Source organism: Oryctolagus cuniculus, chromosome 14 (genome assembly GCF_051225735.1).
Source record: "Oryctolagus cuniculus isolate XC-2025 breed Fujian yellow rabbit chromosome 14, ASM5122573v1, whole genome shotgun sequence".
Lineage (NCBI taxonomy): Eukaryota > Metazoa > Chordata > Mammalia > Lagomorpha > Leporidae > Oryctolagus > Oryctolagus cuniculus.
The window spans coordinates 62782507-62802426 of NC_142880.1; the positions used below are offsets into that span (position 1 = coordinate 62782507).

Here is a 19920-nt window from a genome sequence, read left to right on the forward strand (position 1 = left end):
TGTTTACATTTGTCTCCATAGCAATTAGTAACAGATCCAAATGAAAGCTAAGAATAGGTCTGAATGACTTAACACACAACTTAAACACTGCTGACTGTTTAGCAATGAAAACAATAGAATCTAAACAAAGACTAAACAAAGAGAACATGAGAGGATAGTGGGACACAGGCTCACTTATGAGGAAGACAGGCAATTTACTCAGAATACTGAAGAGACCACTGTCAAAACTGAAACTGTAGCCGGCACCGTGGCTCACTAGGTTAACCCTCTGCCTACAGAACCAGCACTCTGGGTTCTAGTCCCAGTCAGGGCGCCAGATTCTGTCCCGGTTGCTCCTCTTCCAGTCCAGCTCTTTGCTGTGGCCCAAGGCGGCAGTGGAGGATGGCCCAAATGCTTGGGCCTTGCACCTGCATGGGAGACCAGGAGGAAGCACCTGGCTCCTGGCTTCGGATCAGCACTGCGCACCGGCCTTAGCATCCATTTAAGGGGTAAACCAACGGAAAAAAGGAAAACCCCTCTAACTCTGCCTCTCAAAAAAACAAAACAAAACAAAACAAAACAAAACAAAACCCTGAAACTGTAAAGACTAGCTTTTTTTTTTTTTTTTTTAAATTTGAAAGTTAAAATTAAATAGCCAGGGGAAGCCAGACTGAAGCCAGGAGCCAGGAGCTTCATCCAGGTCTCCCAAGTGGTTGGCAAGAACTCAAACACCTGGGTCATCTTCTGCTGTTTTATCCAGACCATTATCAGGGAACTGGATTGAAGTGGAGCAGACGGGACATGATCCCATGCCCATGTGGAATGCCGGCATTATAGGCAGTGGTTTTAGCCACTATACCACAACACTGGCCCCAAGACTAGCTTTTTGTGTGTGTTTGTTTTTGTTTTTTAAAGATTTATTTATTTGAAAGTCAGAGATACACAGAGAGGAGAGGCAGATAGAGAGACTCTTCCATCCAATGGTTCACTCTCCAATTGGCCACAAGGGCCAGAGCTAAGCTGATCCGAAGACAGGAGCCAGAAGCTTCTTCCAGGTCTCCCACATGGGTGCAGGGGCCCAAGGGCTTAGGCCATCTTCTACTGCTTTCCCAGGCCATCGCAGAGAGCTGGATCAGAAGAGAAGCAGCCGGGACTAGAACCGGCGCCCATATGGGATGCCGGCACTTCAAGCCAGGGAGTTAACCCACTGCACCACAGCACCAGCCCCCCAATACTAGCTTTTAAGAACAGAAATATCTTTTACTCATAAAGGCAAATGACATAAAATGTCTCCTGTTAACTATCCACATTCAAACTGAACAAAACTGTATACTGAGAACAATAGAAAATTATGTTGCCTCTCTTATCCAAGGTAATTCTTAACTTCTAAAATTCTAAAAATTAAGAAACTGCATCCACACTGCAACACAAGGAAACTGCCTTTCCTTTCTTTGAAGCCAGTAAATGAGGCAGCAAAGGCTAAGTCTATCACAGCCCTCATGGTCAACATGCAGCAATCAGAGCACAACAGTGAAAGAGGATGGATGTGTAATGTGATTCCTAATGGCTCTGATTCAGTAGAACTGAAACCAGAGTGGGTGTTGTGGTATACTGAATTAAGGCACTGCTTGAGACATCAGCATAACATATCAGAGCACTGGTTCAAGTTCTGGCTACTCCAGTTCTAACCCAGCTCTCTGCTAACACACTTGGGAAACAGCAAATGATGGCTCAAGTACTTGGGCCCTGCCGCCCACATGAGACCCAGACAGAATTCTTGCCTTCGGGATTCAATCTGGCCCCGGATTGGCTGTTGGCAGGCACCTGGGGAGTAAACTTGCATAAAACCTCCTTTTCTGTCACTCTGCCTTTCAAATAAATAAATAAAACCTAATAAATAAATAAATAAATGGACAGGCACTATGGTGCAGCACATTAACCCCTGCCTATAATACCCAAATCCCATATCTGATTGTCAGTTTGAGTCCCAGCTATCCTGTTTCCAATCCACCTTCCTTCTGATGTGCCTGGGAGGCAGCAGATGATGGCCCAAGTACGTGAGTCTCTGCCACCTATGTGGGAGACCTGGATGGAGTTTCTGGCTCCTGGCTTCAACCTGACCCAGATCTGGCTGTTGCAGGCATTTAAATCTTTCTGTCTCTCCCTCTTTATCATCCCGCTTTTCAAATGAATAAATAAAATCTTTCTGACATAAATGAACAAAAATAAAAATGGAATCAGTGTATAAAGGTGGTTCTGTAATTAGCAGCGGAATAAACTTGTCCTATTTGCAATTGTCGTTTATTTTCAAAAAGCTGACAATGATGGGAGAACAAAAAGCATTCTGGGTATTACTGTCTATTTCATTCTACCAACATGGAAAAGCATAACATTCACCAAAATCACTGACCACAGCTATAAATTTCCCTAAAAACATAATACCACTATAAAGTAAATTAAGAGGTAAATGAGCTTACAACCCCGCCCACATGCTTTCCCCTTACCTTTCTTGTTCAGCTGGTTTGTTCTCCTTATTTGTGTCCAATGGTTCTTCCCTTGGAAACTGGGCCACTTTTGTGAAATGCTGTTAAAATTAATGGTACCCAAAACAAAAGGAGTGAAGCAAAGAGACATTACTGTCTTGGATATTTTGAGTTTCACAGAAGCCACCTGCCCAAAGTAAGTTACAATAGTCTCAATGCAAGTAAGAAAACCACACACTACAGAGTACCCCCAAGTCCTGCTCCGGCCAGATGTATACACCACGTGGCTGTCTTTGGCCTATCTCCCTGAGTCACCACTGCACATTCTAACGTACAAAGACAAGATGACATGAGGAGACCTACAAACTGCAAATGACACACACTCATCACTACATGATTAACTATCCTTTGAAGACAACTGTAAGATCAGGAAAAATAATCCTTTTGAAAAGAATGGTTATAATAATTGGAAATGTCTATGCCCCATCTGGAAATTTTAGAGAAATATAGCTTTCAAAAAATAATACAGGGCTGGTGCTATGGCACCTGCCTGCAGTGCCAGCATTCCATAAGGGCACCACTTCAATTCTCAGCTGCTCCACTTCTGATCCAGTGTGGGGAGCAACTCGGACTAGACTAAGTTACTGGAATTAAGACTTATTCTATGCATCTGCTCTCCCACAATATGGCGCTGAGAAGGGAGAAGCAGCTTCTACACAGCTGCCTCCAGTTCAACCAATAAACAGCAGGACCTGCTCCTGATTGGAGGAGAGCAGCGTACTCGGCGTGTGGGCAGCCGAGTTGGGATTGGCGGAGGAGGACTATAAAGGAGGAGAGAGACGGCATGCACCAGGAACATCTAACGGGAACATCTATCTGAAGGAACACCTGTGCAGCCCCCGAGAGAGCCGGCCAGCGGTGTGCCGCTCCCCCGCGGAAGTGGGGAAAGTGGCAGGGGGAACCGCCCTTCCACGGAGGTGGAAGGGACGGTAGCCAACCCGGGAAGAACCAGCAGCAAACCCGGGGAGGGCCGAGCAGACAAAAGAACAGCGCAGGGTCCTGTGTCGTTCCTCCATGAAGAGGGGGAGCGACAATCCAGCTGCCTGCTGATGAGCCTGGGAAAGCAGTGGAAGATGGCCCAAGTCCTTGGGCCCTGCCACCCACGTGGGAGAGCCAGACGTGGAGCTTGGCTCCTGGTTTTGGCCTGGCCCAGCATCAGCCATCTGAGGAGTGAACCAGCAGATGGAAGCTCGCTCGCTTGCTCTCCCCCCCCCCCCGCTTCTCTAAGTCTATCTATCAAATAAATAAATAGATCCTAAAAAAAAATCCAATTTAAAAGAAAAAAATGCATGATGGTGGATGTTTGGCATGGTGGTTAAGATGCCACTTGGGATACCCACATGCCATACTGGAGTGCTTGCTTCAAGTTTCAGCTCCTGTGTTTCTTTTTTTTATTATTATTATTTTATTAGACAGGTAGAGTTATAGACAGTGAGAGAGAGACAGAGAGAAAAGACTTCCTTCCATTGGTTCACCCCCCTAAATGGCCGCTACGGCCAGCGCTGTGCCAATCTGAAGCCAGGAGCCAGGTGCTTCTTCCTGGTCTCCCATGCACGTGCAGGGCTCAAGCACGTAGGCCATTCTCCACTGCCCTCCCGGGCCACAGCAGAGAGCTGGACTGGAAGAGGAGCCACCGGGACTAGAACCTGGTGCCCATATGGGATGCCGGTGCTGCAGGTGGAAGATTAACCAAGTGAGGCACGTTTCTTTAAAAAAAAAAAAAAATGTATTTATTTGAAAGTCAGAGTTACAAAGAGAGAGAAGGAGAGGCAGAGAGAGATCTTCCATCCGCTGGTTTACTCCCCAACTGGCTGCAACGGCAGAAGCTGTGCCAACCCAAAGCCAGGAGCCAGGAGCTTCCTCCGGGTCTCCCACACAGAGGCAGGGGCCCAAGCACTTGGGTCATCTTCTACTGCTTTCCCAGGCCATAGCAGAGAGCTGGATTGGAAGTAGAGCAGCTGGGACTCGAACCGGCACCCATATGGGATTCCAGCACTGTAGGCAGCAGCCTAACCCACTATGCCACAGCGCCGGCCCCAGCTCCTGTGTTTCTGATCCAGCTTCCTGCTAATTCTCTGGAAGGCAGCAGATAATGGCTCAAGTACTCATATCACTACCACCGACATGGGAGACCTGGATCAAATTCCAAGCTCCTAGTTTCAATCTGGCCCAGCCTCAGCTCTCGAGGGTATCTGGCAAGAAAAACAGTAGACAAAGGATCTCTGTTGTTCTCTAATAAAATGAAATAAAAGTATTTTTAAAGTACATATAAATATATATTTTACTTGATTCATACATATATATAAATATATATATATACACATATATCACTTTTTATACTTTTTAAATAAAGGACACTTTCACTCTTCTTAATTCAGTTAATTTGCTAGAGCAGTTTGTGAAATGAGAACTTCATTGCCGGAAATTACAGGGCAAATTACTAACAGAATATCAGTAAAATAAAATGCTGGGGCCGGCACTGTGGCGCAGTGGGTTAATGTCCTGGCCTGAAGCGCCAGCATCTCATATGAGCACTGATTCTAGTCTCAGTTGCTCCTCTTCCGATCCAGCTCTCCGCTGTGGCCTGGGAAAGTGGTGGAGGATGGCCCAAGTCCTTGGGCATCTGTACCTGCGTGGGAGACCCTGGCTCCTGGCTTCGGATTGGCACAGCTCTGGCCATCGCAGCCAACTGGAGAGTGAATCAGCAGATGGAAGACCTCTCTCTCTCTAACTCTTTCAAATAAATAAATATATCTTTAAAAAAAAAACTGCACAATTCTAGAATCCACAGTCTATGTTTAAGAGATAACAGGTAGTTTTGCTTTGATGTATGTTCTAACAGTGAATAAAACATTTGGTATTACTTAAATATTAGACCAAAAGTTAAATTACTTATTTTTTGAGAGGCAGACACAGAGACCACTTCCATCTGCTGTTTCACTTCCCAAATGTCTAAAATAGCCGGACCTGGAGCGAGCCCTAAGCCACAGCTGGGAACTCAACCTGGATCTCCCACTTGAGTAGCAGGGACCCAACAATTTGAGCCATCACTGCTGCCTCCAGATTCGCAATAACAGGAAGCTGGAAACAAGAGCTGGAGCTATGGACTTAAACCCAGACACTGAGATAGGGGACAGGCATCCCAAACGTCTCCACCACCAGTCAAACACCAGCCTCAAGGCTGAAGAATTTCATTTACTATTTATTGCCTTACTTCTTCTAACTTCTGTGGCAAATTTGGCATGCAAATGGCAATGTTGGGACTTCTGAGACTTCCTTCAGGTTCTTTGGCATCTTCTAGAGAGAAACAGAAAGAGAAAATCGATCATTTGAAAAATCATCTATTGACTTTTATAGAAATAGAGTAATGACAAATACAGCACTCACCAAAAAAGTTTTTTAATGTTTATCTATTTTCATCTACTAGAAACACAGAGCATTAGAGACAGAACAGACAGAGAGAAGAAAAGAGAAGATAAAACACACACACACACACACACACACACACACACACACACACACATATCCCTTCTTTGCAGGTTCACTCCCCAAGTGCCCACAACATACAGGGCTGGGCTAGGCCAAAGCCAGGAGTCGGATCTGGATCTCTCATGGATTTGGCAGGCAACTAAACACTTGAGTCATAACCTGCTGCCTTCCAGGGCACATATTAGCAGGAAACTAGACTCGAAAGCTGAGTCAGGAGTAAAGCACAGGCATTCAATACAGAATATGAGTATCTCAAGTAGTATCCTAACTGCTGACCCAAGCACTGGGCCCTTCACCATCATCTTAACTGGTAGGCCACATGCCCACCCCTGACACAAAGCTGCTATCTTAAGGAAGACAAGCAAGGAGAAGAGTTTAGAGTAGGTTCACAGAAATTAAGAGACCTGTAATGTTCATATAAGCAGGAAAAGATGATATAAGCAGGAAAAGATGACTAATAATTGTAAAAAAAAGTCACAAATATAAAAATACTTTAGATTTTCCTGATTTTATTCCGTAATGCAGGGTGGGCACTGAGGCACAGTAGGTTATGCTGTCAGTTTAGAGACCCACAAGCCACACTGGAGTGCCTATTTTAAGTCCCAGCTACTCTGCTACTGATCCAATTCTTTGTTAATGCACCTGGAAAAGCAGTGGATGATGACCCAAGGACTTGGATCCCTACTACCCACAATGGAAACTCAAATGGAGTTCTCAGATTCAGCCCTGGCCCCAGCCCTAACTATTGTGGGCATTTGGGGAGTGAACCAGCAGATGGAAGCTTGCTCTCATTCTGTTGCTCTGCCTTTCCAGTAGATGAAAATTTTTTTAAAAAGTTACAAGTTAATATATTCAATATTTATATATTTCATAAATGCTCCATTCTCTAATTTTTTGTTTTAGGCTAATACAAACGAACTACATCGGCTTTAAGACTAAATAAGGGGCAGTGGGTTAACACCCTGGCCTGAAGCACTGGCATCCCATATGGGCACTGGTTCGAGACCCAGCTGTTCCACTTCCGATCCAGCTCTCTGCTATGGCCTGGGAAAGTAGTAGAAGACGGTCCAAGTCCTTGGGCCCCTGCACCCATGTAGGAGACCCGAAAGAAGCTCCTGGATCCTGGCTTTGGATTGGCACAGCTCCAGCCAGCCGTTGTGGCCAATTGGGGAGTGAACCAGCAGATCGAAGACCCGACCCCCCCTCTCTCTGTAACTCTGACTTTCAAGTAAATAAATAAATCTTTAAAAAAAAAAAAAAAAAGTAAATAAGATTATCTCAGACAATATCATGTATTAATTTCTTTTTTTTAAAAGATTTATTTATTTATTTGAAAGTCAGAGTTATACACAGAGAGAAGGAGAGGCAGAGAAATAGAGAGGTCCTCCATCCGTTGGTTTACTCCCCAATTGGCCACAACAGCTGGCTGGAGCTGTGCCGATCCAAAGCCAGGAGCCAGGAGCTTCTTCCGAGTTTCCCAACGGGTGTAGGTGCCCAAGGAAATGGAGCAGCTGGGTCTCGAACCGGTGCCCATATGGGATGCCACCACAGGCGGCGGCTTTACCCACTATACCACAGCGCCGGCCCCTATGTATCAATTTCAAATTAATAAAGTGAACTGACCTTCACAGTCTGATAAGTGAACATCCATTTCCTCTTGTGTAAATGTTTCCACTCCTAATACATCCTCACTGATATATACATGTTCTTCTTCAGTGTTAGAAGTCATAGGAATAAACTCATCACTTGTTTCTTTTATTGCAGGGGTTTCTGCTTCAGTTGCATTTCTACAATGAAAATGCAGCAATGAAAATTACAACTCACTCTAGGAGAAAGAGCTTGTTTTCATTAGATTCATCTTTTTTAAAAAAAGAAGCAACTTTGGGCCGGCGCCGCGGCTCACTAGGCTAATCCTCCGCCTAGCGGCGCTGGCACACCAGGTTCTAGTCCCGGTTGGGGCGCCGGATTCTGTCCCGGTTGCCCCTCTTCCAGGCCAGCTCTCTGCTGTGGCCAGGGAGTGCAGTGGAGGATGGCCCAGGTGCTTGGGCCCTGCACCCCATGGGAGACCAGGAAAAGCACCTGGCTCCTGGCTCCTGCCATCGGATCAGCGCGGTGCGCCAGCCGCGGTGCGCCGGCCACAGCGTGCCAGCCGCGGCGGCCATTGGAGGGTGAACCAACGACAAAGGAAGACCTTTCTCTCTGTCTCTCTCTCTCACTGTCCACTCTGCCTGTCAAAAAATTAAAAAAAAAAAAAAATTAAAAAAAAAAAGAAGCAACCTTGTTTTCATAAAGTTTTTTTTTAAAAAAAAAACATTTCTGGTACATGGCAGAAGCTTAAAATGTTGTTTAATGGATGCCTGAAAATCTTAATTTTTATTTACTCAAAGTATTTGTATGTGTAATTTACTTAAAATTACCATTTCACAAAAGAATCTTCATGCCCTAGGGCTTTCGCCATGGTGTTCAAAGACATATTACTTCTAGTATTATTTTACTTGTAAAAATGGGAAATAAATTAGTATAATAAAGGGATCTCTCGGGAAGACTCAGCTCTTCTCTTAGATGATACATGGTTGACCAATAGGGAAGAAACATATTTATAATGAACAGGTGATGCACCTCAGAAAGCCATTTCTTACTTCTAGCTAATGCTTATTCCTTTAACTTTCAAGGGTTCAATACTCTGCACTTTAAGCCCAAACACCACCAGACCAGGTATCTTCTATTGAAAAGGAGGTTATATCAGCAACTTACTTCAAGATACTTTGACAAGACTGCTTCTCATTTCTCTGCTCAGTCCCACCTCGAGCTGCTGCAACTGAACAGCGACCATCTGTTTCAAGCTCCCTCCCAGTACCAGGTCCAGTCTGAGACCCAGTGGAATGATTCTCTAGCACCTAAAACAAACCATTTATAGTATTTAGTATTATTCATTATCGAACCCTTTATTTTTCACCATATTTTATTATTCATACTTTCTACAGAAATTCTGCTGATTCTTATTCCTTTATCAAGTATTTACTACATTTGTTCAACTCAATATTCACTGCTAGGCAATTATCAAGTCTTTATTTGTAAAAAGAAAATCTGACTCCCTAATAGCATTCCACAGAAATCAGCCTTACGAATTTGTAAGATACGTCATCACCGTTCTCAGGCCACAAAACAAAGGCAATAGAAATATCGGCATCCCACATGGGTGCCAGTTCATGTCCCAGCTGCTTCTCTTCCCATCCAGTTCTCTGCTATGGCCAGGAAAAGCAGTGGAAGATGGCCCATGTCCTTGGGCCCTACACCCACATGGGAGACCGGGAGGAAGTACCTAGCTCCTGGCTTCAGATTGGCGCAGCGCCGGCCGTAGCGGCCATTTGGGGGGTGAACCAATGGAAAAAGGAAGACCTTTCTTTCTGTCTCTCTCTTTCACTAACTCTGCCTGTCAAAAAAAAAAAAAAAAAAGCTGCAACACAACATAAAGCACTTTCATTCTAGTTATTTTATGAATTAAAGGAAGCACTTGAAAAAATTAAGACATAAATTATAAAGAACACTATCATCAGTTTTCCAATACTTCTTTAGCAGATGAAAAAATAAAATCTAAACTATAAATTCTCACTTGTATATCATAAGTAATCGATGTACTTACCTTAATAATGGCCTTTTTTGCCTTGTATGTAGCAAAATAAGGCTGTTCCAAAAGCCATAATGAAGTAAGAATGGCAGCTGAAGAGGTCCTTACACGAATTACTGGGCTGTACCCACAGGCTGACTCAGTCGTACCAGAATCACAGAGCAGTCGTCTGTCAGACCATCTTATCATCCACTCCAGCAATCTTCCTATATGGCCAAATGTGTCGTTTACCGCCAGAGGAAGGTCTTCTTGAGGGTTAATATCACCACAGTGAATTGCTCTGAAAAGGTATCTTTTAGTTTTGGTAGACTCAGGAGTCTGAAATAGGTGTGATGATCTCTGGATCTGAGGTTTCTCTCGATTATCAGCTTGCATTCTGTACACTGGCTTTTGTTTTAAACCAAATAATCCATTCTTCCCTTCATTTTTACTGACTTCATTTAAAGAGTTCTCTAAAAAAGTCCTGATCCTTTGATTAACCAGTACTGAAGTTGAAAGTGCCTGGTTTTCTAGACCAATGGCACCTTCATCATTTAACAAGGACGATTTCTCAGAATCATGACACTCAGGAATAACAACAAAGCAAGATCCAGCTCTAAACACACTTTGGCTCTTGGTTTTGCCCTGACGTCGTTTTAAAGTTGTATGTACATCAAAAAGTAAAGAATTCAGTTCGTGTTCTCTAAGTTGTCCAGAAAAGCTGGTGAGAAATGGAATGCTAGGATTCCTGGAACTAAGTAGGTCTCTTTCAAGAACATAACTCAAGAAGAGATCAAGGAATTTAATATATTCATCATCATCACGTTCAAATTCCCAAACACCTATTATAGGAAGCGCATTTTGTGGTAACTTTTCATGATCTTCTTTCCTTTTAGGGTTTTCTTTCTGATCATTTGTTTTCTTTTTATCACCAGGCTTACCAGTCAATGTTAATTTCCTGTGACTGGGGGGATTTCTATAGCAAAAAAATTAAAAGACACAATTAAAGATTATTTAATTACTATCACTGATCTTAGAATTGTCATTAAATTTCTCTCTACTGATTAAGTCATGGATCATTTCTGTGCCTTGACTATATCATTCAAATGACGAGGTTGGACCACATGACCTCTAAGTGTTTTCAAGGGAGGAACATTTTAAAAGCTCAGAAAACACAACACAGTATCTGTAAGTAAGAGATTAGAATTTCTTGACAGGGGCAAGTGCTCAGTACTGGGGTAAAGCTGTGCTTGGGATGCCTACAGCTCTTATCTATCTGAGTGCCTGGGTTAGAGTCCTGGCTCTGGTTCTGAGTGAGCTTCCTTCTAGTGCATGGCGGAGGCACCCGGTGATGCCTCAAGCACTTGGGTTCCTGACAACAATGTGGGAGATCCAGACTGAGTTCTGGGCTCCTGGCTTTGCAGGGCCTTGCCCTGGCTGTAGTGGGGATTTAGGAAGCAAACCAGTGATTGAGAAGCAGCTTTCTCCCTTTCTGTCTCACTGCCTTTCAAATAAATACAAAATGTGATCACAGAAATTTCACCATAAGAGAACATTTTTTTTCCTAGAAGGAAAAATTAGTACTCTAATAGAGCAGAATTTATGAATACAAATAGAAATGTACAAATAAAAATCATAAACCACAAATACACATCTTAATTTAGGGTTTTTGTTTTCCTTTTAGGGTTGTCCTTTCAGGTCCCCTCATACCAAGTATAACAAGCAGAACTTCCCCTTTTTGTTTTAACACACAAAGGTAAGAACTTCTTCTCATCACTTTCAGCTATTATGAAACCTGCTGGGCAGGCACCTTAACTCCCAGTCACAATTACTTTAAAGTTGTTTCTTGATCCTTAGTTCCCTCAATAAGAGAAGGGGTGTTAGGAACTTGGGCAGGGGTCATTACATCTCTTCTTATTGAAAACACACAATAAGCAATCTTCAGAGTATTTCCCATGCTAACATTTAAGCATAGTTGTTTTGTAAAGCAAAACGGCATTTAAAACATTATTAGATATGACTCAAGCACATATTGGTAGTAGATGTGATAATTTTACTCAAGGAAGACTATTCTTGGTTATTTTTTTTTGACAGGCAGAGTGGACAGTGAGAGACAGAGACAGAGAGAAATGTCTTCCTTTGCCATTGGTTCACCCCCATATGGCCGCCGCGGCTGGCGTGCTGCACCGATCCAAAGCATAGGAGCCAGGTGCTTCCTCCTGGTCTCCCATGCGGGTGCAGGGCCCAAGCACTTGGGCCAACCTCCACTGCCTTCCCGGGCCACAGCAGAGAGCTGGACAGGAAGAGGAGCAACGGGGACAGAATCCGACACCCCAACTGGGACTAGAACCCAGGGTGCTGGCACTACAGGTGGAGGATTAGCCAAGTGAGCTGCGGCACCGGCCCTTGGTTAGTCTTTAAGTCATAAGAAGGATAAAATGCATTGCAGATACTGAAATTATAAAGAAAAAAATCCGCTTGAATCACAATAACAGAGACCATAAGAAAGACGCTCCCAGCCAGTGCCGGTACTCTAATAACCTTTAGAGTAGGACAAGTAGCACTTGTCACTCATATTGTTATAGCACAATCAGTGAGGGTTGTTTTGACTAGAAATCAACTCATCAGTGGCATAAAAAATTTTAGGAACATTTATTTGCCCAAGGAAGTAGATGCTTGTGACACAGATCCCAACCATACCTCTGAGAAATATGCACCCTATTTTTTCCTTCAATAGACAAAGCTTCAGAGCACGTCTCTGCTGTGTCTGCATCACTGTGAGCCACAGAACTCCCCAGTTCTGTAAGTGTGCTTCTGCTGAGGCTGGTCCCCAGGGAAAACCTGTCCAAGCCTACAGTCTCTTCTGGTTTTTCTTCTTCAGCTGGTTCCCATATATTCATCTCAAAAGGACCTATATTTCTCTGTACTCGTTTTAGGGCTTTCACCCTCACTTTATGGATAGAATGCATGATGACAGACATCATCTCCTCAGTCTGGGGCCCTGGAAAGAACAGAACAACAGGGCTTACTGTCCATCAGATCACTTCAACTCAAGGCATAAGCAGAATCAATTCTGGTACCTGCTGGGAACATGTAACCTAACCAGAGACTAAGGCTTGTATCCACATTCCCGTAGGTCAGGTCTTCCTAAGGTATTTGTTGGAAAACTATGGGTGGCATTCTAGAGTACAACTGCAGAAACTAAAGAATGAAAGAAACAGAATTCAGACTCTATAAAAAAAAAAAAAAGTGCCCTGGGGAAAAAAATTAAAAAGTCATGTAGCTATTTCAAAAATCAGAAAAATAAGTATAAAATGAATGAGTAATCTGTATTTTTTTTCCAATTTTCCATTTTAACAGAGCAGAGTATAATCTTAGCAACACAAACAAGGACATACTTCTTACTACAAATAATAGGAACTAAGAGCAAGCCAAGTTTTTCAAGGCCATTTATAGAAAAATTTTTTTACCTTTAGTTTTAAAAATTTTACACAGGATAAAGATGTTTTAAAGCATAGAAAAAGTATTAAAATAAATCATAATTACAATAAGTGAAATAATGTACAATTAGAATATAACGACTTAAATACTTGATTCTAACTCTTAAAAAAAGAGAATCATTTGAATTCTTTGAAAATTTCCACATGATGAAAGTACTTAATACTACTGAAATGTACACTTAAAAATAGTTAGAGGTAGTCTAAAACTGTAAAGCAGTCTAGTTCTGCACACAGGCATATAGACTCACCTCTCAGGGTATAGCCTAAGAACTAATCATGAGGTTCCAAACCCGTAAGAATCGGTAGTATAAACACCATCTTCACTGTTACAATGATCATATTAAATGTTAAAGGCAACAGATAGACTGGTCTAAGTTTAAAAGGGATGATATAAATAACATCAAGTACTCAGTAAATATAATAGAATTAAAAAAGGAAGGAAGGAAGGACCAACATGGGAAGCAGTCCACACAGCAGACTTCTGGAATGACTTTCGTAGTAAATAACACTCTGACCTCAGAATCAACCCATAAGGCTTCCTGGTCAGGCTAAAAGGCTTCTAAGAGCATCTCAGGCATGGAAAGACAAGACGCTGTGGAAAAAAAACCCTACACGGAGGATCTCTGTGAGACCTCAGAGGAAAGGAAGGGTCATCAAAGAAGGAGACACTCTTCTCTGAAGGGAGAGGAGAACATCCTCTTTGTTTATGGCCTTGTCCAAATGCCGATAGAGTCTATGGTCACAAAAGGCCTCCATAGCCTTGCAACCCATGACATGAGCCTCGGATGATCACTGACAAAATAAATAAGAGTGTTAATTGTTAAAGGAACAGCAGTAATCACTGCGCACTTGATCCCCAGGTAGGACCTCTGTCCCTATTGGATTGAAATATGAGAATTGACTGCAAATTCTCTCCCCAAATTGTACTCTATGTGTTGTGTGTGGGTGTGGGACAAATTGTTGAAATCGATCGGGGCTGGCACTGTGGCGCAGTGCGTTAATCCTCCGCCTGTGGTGCCAGCATCCTATATGGGCGCTGGTTCTAGCCCCGGCTGCTCCACTTCCAATCCAGCTCTCTGCTATAGCCTGGGAAAGCAGTGGAAGATGGCCCAAGTCCTTGGGCCCCTGCACCCACATGGGAGACCCAGAGGAAGCTCCTGGCTTCGGATCAGCACAGCTCCTGCCGTTGCGGCCATTTGGGGAGTGAACCAGCGGATGGAAGACCTTTCTCTGTCTCTCCCTCTCACTGTCTGTAGCTCTACCTCTCAAATAAATAAATAAAATCTTAAAAAAAAAAAATCTATGATTAGCACAGAGTTGGTTCTCTGTAGATAAAGTCACACTAAAAATGATCCATAATGAAGAAGGAAATGGGAGGTGGGATGGGAGCAGGGTGGGGGGGTTGGGGGAAAGAACCACTGTATTCCTACAGTTGTATCTATGTAAAAATGCATTCATTAAATAAAAAAAATTAGAAGAGCAAATTTTATGTTATGTTATATCTAGTTTACCACCTACACACAAAAAAGTTCCATAAAACCAGTTATCTTGGTTGCATAGGATAAAACTAAAAGCATAAAGAACCATAAAGGGAGAGGAAGAATCCATGTTTTCAATAAATACATGGAATATAAAAAGCACTCACTATATGTTCATTTTATATACCTCATGTAATCCTCTCAATAAACATTATGAAGCAGGTAATGTTATGCCCATTTTACAAACAAGGAAATGAGACCCAGAGAGAGTGAGTAACTTGCCTAGGGTCACACAGTTACCAACCAACAGAGTCATGACATGAACTCAGCCCTGTCTGGTTCCAAAACAACAGTATCAGTCCTTCTCAATGGCCAAGTGCTTTCACCTTCTCATACACCTATCTGTCTGGAAAGGCAAAAATGCACTGGAATGTAAGGAATGGAAGTAAATGCTTTCAAAACAAAAGGAGAACCTTCAGCACTTTAGCTACCTGAGAAATTGCAAATAATAAATACCTTTTACAACGTAGTGCCTGAGTCTCTGTTGAAGAGAATGGTATTTTTCTCTTAAGGGAACCCTTATGTCCTCAGGATTGGGAAAGGCTTTCACAAATATTTCAGCTACCTTCAGAAAAATAATTTTTTAAGTTTTATGAGCAACATATATTTGGTTTCCATTCCTCAAACATTTTATTTTAATTCAAAACATAAATGTGTATTCATTACTATTCTTTGAATGTCAGATCAAAGCTCTCCTTGAGCATGAATCTGCCGACTGGAGTTTAGCATTTAACTGTAAACTTGCATATTTAATTGAAAAATAAGAATTACATACATTAAGGCATGATAGCTTCATACACACACAAAGATCAAAAAGTTCATGGAAAAGGCATATTGTAAAAAAAAACTATACATGATTTCAACAATTCTGTACCAAAATAAGCTCACCTTTCAATTTCACTTTTCAAAATTTATTTATTTTTTTGAGACAGACACAGAACTCCCACCTGCTGGCTCACTCCCCAAACACCCAGAGTCAGAAACTCAACTGAGTTCTCTGGAGGGTGGCAGGGACCCAAGTCATCACCTGTTGCTCCCAGGATGCATATTAGTAGGAGGCTAGCTAGAATCGAGAGTGAAGCTGAGACTCAAATCCAAGTACTCTGATGGAGGATGTGCGCATCTTTACAGCTAGGACCAAACGCCCTAAGAACATTCTGAAGTACCTTTGTACATTATGTGGTTACCAATGTCAAACTGACAAATACATCACCACACAAAGTTACCATTTTATATGTGTGGATACTCCCAAAAGTTGATGGAAAATGGAATTAAAAGATGAGTTTATTCTGGTACCAAAAAACTGTACATCTGCACATATTTTTTTCATAACTTGCATTTTCTATGATATTTTGAAGATTCCTTAGGAACACAACTTGAAAATTTCTGTACCAAAATAAACTTGTTTTTCAATTCCATTACCAGGGATTGGAGCTGTGGCACAGTGGGTTAACGCCCTGGCCTGAAGTGCCAGTGTCCCATATAGGCGCTGGTTTGAGACCCAGCTGCTCCACTTCTGACCCAGCTCTCTGCTGTGGCCTGGGAAAACAGTAGAAGATGGTCCAAGTCCTTGGACCTCTGTGCCCACATGGGAGACTTGGAAGAAGCTCCTGGCTCCTGGCTTCAGATCGGCGCAGCTCCAGCCATTGCAGCCAATTAGGGAGTGCATCAGTGGATGGGAAGACCTCTCTCTCTCTCTCTTTCTCTCTCTCTCTGCCTCTCCTCTCTCTGTGTAACTCTGATTTTCAAATAAATAAATAAATCTTAAAATGAGTAAATAAATAAATTCCATTACCACAAACCTTCTGAAATACCCTGGTATGTATATTTGACAAGGACAAATAAAACCTCTTTCCTTACCAAATTTCAAGTACGCAATACAGTATTACTAACTTCAGTCACCATGTTAAAAATTAGATTCCCAGAATTTATTCATCTTATAACTGAATGTTGCAACTGAATCCTCTGACCAACATCTTCCCATATCCCTGTCCCACTAGCCTCTGGACAGTACCATTCTACTATCTGCTCCCATGAGTCTGACTTTTACAATCTCACGTGTGCAATTTAAATAGTATGTCTTTTGACCCTAGAGATTAAACTAAGCGAAATAAGCCAGATGTATATGGAAAGTCATCATCATTCTTAATTAAAACAAAAGGAAAAATCAGGAGCCAGGGTTGTGACACACTGGGTTAAGCCTCCTCTTGCAATACCAGCATACTAACTCAGAGTGTCTGTTCCAATCCCAGCTGCTCTGCTTCCAATCCAGTTCACTGCTAATGTGCCTGGGAAAGCAGCAGATGATGGCCCAAGTACTTGGTCCCTGCCACCCATGTGGAAGATCCAAATGGAATTCCTGGCACCTGGCTTTGGCCTGTCCCAGTCTCAGCTGTTGTGGCCATTTGGGGAGTAAACTAGTAGATGGAAGATTTCTCTATTTCTCCTTCTGTCTCTTTTTGTCATTCTACCTTTCAAATAAATCTTAAAAAATTAAAATAAAAATCTTTCAAAATCTGATTCTGACTTACTTTATTTTCATCTACAATCATATTACCTTTCTGATTGGTGGCAATTCTCCAAGAAGGCTCAAAATTATATCCTGAATAAGTTCCTCAATATTAAAAAAACGAGAGAATGGCAGCATTCTATAAGCCCAGTCCACTGCATTGAGACAGTGCTCAATCATACAAGAATCAAACTCCACTTCAAGGTCCTAAAAGATAGAAAAAATACATTTCCTTTTCAGTTTAGATGAATAAATCAGAATGACTTGAAAAGAAAGCTTTGTTACAAACAAATCTTCTATTAAGTAATAATTTGCAAAGTAATATTTGTTCATTTTTCTTATTCTTGAGCAGGTAAGTACCTTTCCTCCTTTCACATTTTCTCTTGCTTTCTGAAACTGTCTACAACTAAAGGATAACTTATCACGGACGTGCAGCATCCAACACAAAGCACAAAGTTCTCTGAAGCAACCTAAAGCAAGAAAACAAGTAGGAAAGAACATCGTATGAGTGTGGTATCGACACAACAACTCCACCCCTGCTGGTTTTTAGTTTTTTAAAATAAATGTCTCCATTCTGATTATGAAAGAAACATATTCTCATTTTAACACCTTATAAAAAGTCAGAGACCTTTCACAATGTTTATGCATATTACCCTAGAATATTTCATGCTTATCAATTTCATGCATATCAATATTACATGCATATCAATGTTGAAAACATACTTATAAAATAAATAAATGATTGCATTTATTATCATTTATTTGCCTTATAACTTTGGAGATACTTTTCAAAGCCAATACATACAGTTCTATAGTTAATTTATTAGGAAAATCACTTATTGACATGCATTTATCAAATTGAATTTTTAATACTATTTCAAATAATAATTTGTAAATTAAAAGCAATATAAGAACACAAAAATATAAAACCATAATAGGTATGCTGTTTTGCAATTAATTTTCTACATAATGTATGGTGGATATCTTTTCATGGTGGTAGCATAGACATAGTAAAGGTTCTTACTACCAATATTCTATTGTACAAAGCAACAAGATTTAACTATGCACAATGCCAGGGCTCACACTTCAGCCAGCAAAGCAAGCGTCCACTACTCTGTTAATCTTAGTTTTCCTTACTATAACTAAGTATGAACAATTAAAGCACATCTTCTCTACTGTTGTGTGGTTAATATAAATGGTCAGGATTTTTCAGTTTCTACAGAAGCTATTTAACTTATTTTTAAAATAACTATTACAGAGCCAGAAAGTATGGTTTGAAATTATGGAAACTGAGCAGAATTCAGGTCTTCTACAAATCCTATAAGCTCCCAAGGAGATTACCAGAATCACCTAAAGGCATTTTTATACTACAACCCACCTCCCCACCATCAACTTCTGACTGGATGTAAAAGAGTAGAATGACATCTACTTTTAGGCCATGAACAGAAAATGATTTACAAGAGGAAATACAAATAGTAAATTTTCAATATAAATAGTCAAAATAAAGGCATACAGAATGGGCATTTGGATTAGTGGTCAAGATGTTGATTAAGATGCCCACATCTTAGGCCGGCGCCGCGGCTCACTAGGCTAATCCTCTGCCTAGCGGCGCCGGCACACCAGGTTCTAGTCCCGGTCAGGGCGCCAGATTCTGTCCTGGTTGCCCCTCTTCCAGGCCAGCTCTCTGCTGTGGCCAGGGAGTGCAGTGGAGGATGGCCCAGGTGCTTGGGCCCTGCACCCCATGGGAGACCAGGAAAAGCACCTGGCTCCTGGCTCCTGCCATCGGATCAGCGCCGTGCGCCGGCTGCAGCGCGCCGGCCGCGGCGGCCATTGGAGGGTGAACCAACGGCAAAGGAAGACCTTTCTCTCTGTCTCTCTCTCTCACTGTCCACTCTGCCTGTCAAAAAAAAAAAAAAAAAAAAAAAGATGCCCACATCTAGGGCCGGCACTGTGGCATAGTGGGAAAGGCCACTGGCTGCAATGCCCGCATCCTATATGGACACTGGTTCGAATCCTGACTGCTCCACTTCTGAGTCAGCTCTCGGCTATGGCTCTCTGCTATGGCCTGGGAAAGCAGTAGAGGAGGGCCCGAGTCTTTGGCTTCTGCACCATGTGGGAAACCCAGAGGAAGCTCCTGGCTCCTGGCTGTTGATCGGTCAGTTCCAGCCGTTGCAGCTATCTGGGGAGTGAACCACCAGATGGAAGACCTCTCTCCCTCTGCTTTTGTCTCTCTAATTCTGCCTTTCAAAAAGATACCCACATCTCTGGGCTGGTGCTGTGGCATAGAAGGTAAAGCCACTGTCTGTAGACCTGGCATCCCAAATGGATGCCAGTTCAAGTCCTGGTTTCTCCACTAACGCACCTAAGAAAGCAGGAGAGTAGGATGGCCCAAATCCTGGGCCCCTGCACCCACATGGGAGACCTGGAAAAAGTTCCTAGATTCTGGCTTTGGACCAGCTTAGCTCTGGGAGTGAACCAGCAGATGGAAGTTCTCTCTCTATCTCCCTCTCTCTGGGACTGCCTTTCAAATAAACAAAAGATATCTACTTCCCAGAGTGGAGTACCTAACTTGAATACCCAACTCCAGCTCTTAGGTTTCCTTCCAATTCAGGCTCTGGGAGGCAGTGTGATGGCTCCAGTATTGGGTTCTGGGTTCCTGTCACCCACATGGGAGACGTGGATTGAATTCCTGGCTCCCACAGCCGGCACTGTGGCACAGAGCAGTCGCCACAGTCGCCGCCTGCAGCACCAGCAT

General features: G+C 42.5%; 1 protein-coding gene across 8 annotated transcripts in view; it reads right to left on the minus strand.

Annotated features, from left to right (window-relative positions):
* CPLANE1 (ciliogenesis and planar polarity effector complex subunit 1) overlaps positions 1–19920 on the minus strand; it is a 134060-nt gene that overhangs the window by 68866 nt on the left and 45274 nt on the right. For 7 of the 8 annotated variants that reach the window (XM_051853812.3, XM_089312744.1, XM_089312740.1 and 4 more), the window contains 9 exons: positions 17526–17635; positions 17214–17372; positions 15113–15221; positions 12319–12619; positions 9655–10594; positions 8766–8908; positions 7635–7798; positions 5737–5819; positions 2484–2563 (listed from right to left, as the gene is read on the minus strand). In XM_051853812.3, coding sequence (XP_051709772.3) covers positions 2484–2563; positions 5737–5819; positions 7635–7798; positions 8766–8908; positions 9655–10594; positions 12319–12619; positions 15113–15221; positions 17214–17372; positions 17526–17635 — 2089 coding nt within the window. The remainder of the gene's footprint in view (positions 1–2483; positions 2564–5736; positions 5820–7634; positions 7799–8765; positions 8909–9654; positions 10595–12318; positions 12620–15112; positions 15222–17213; positions 17373–17525; positions 17636–19920) is intronic. The other variant, XM_089312746.1, reaches the window with a different exon arrangement.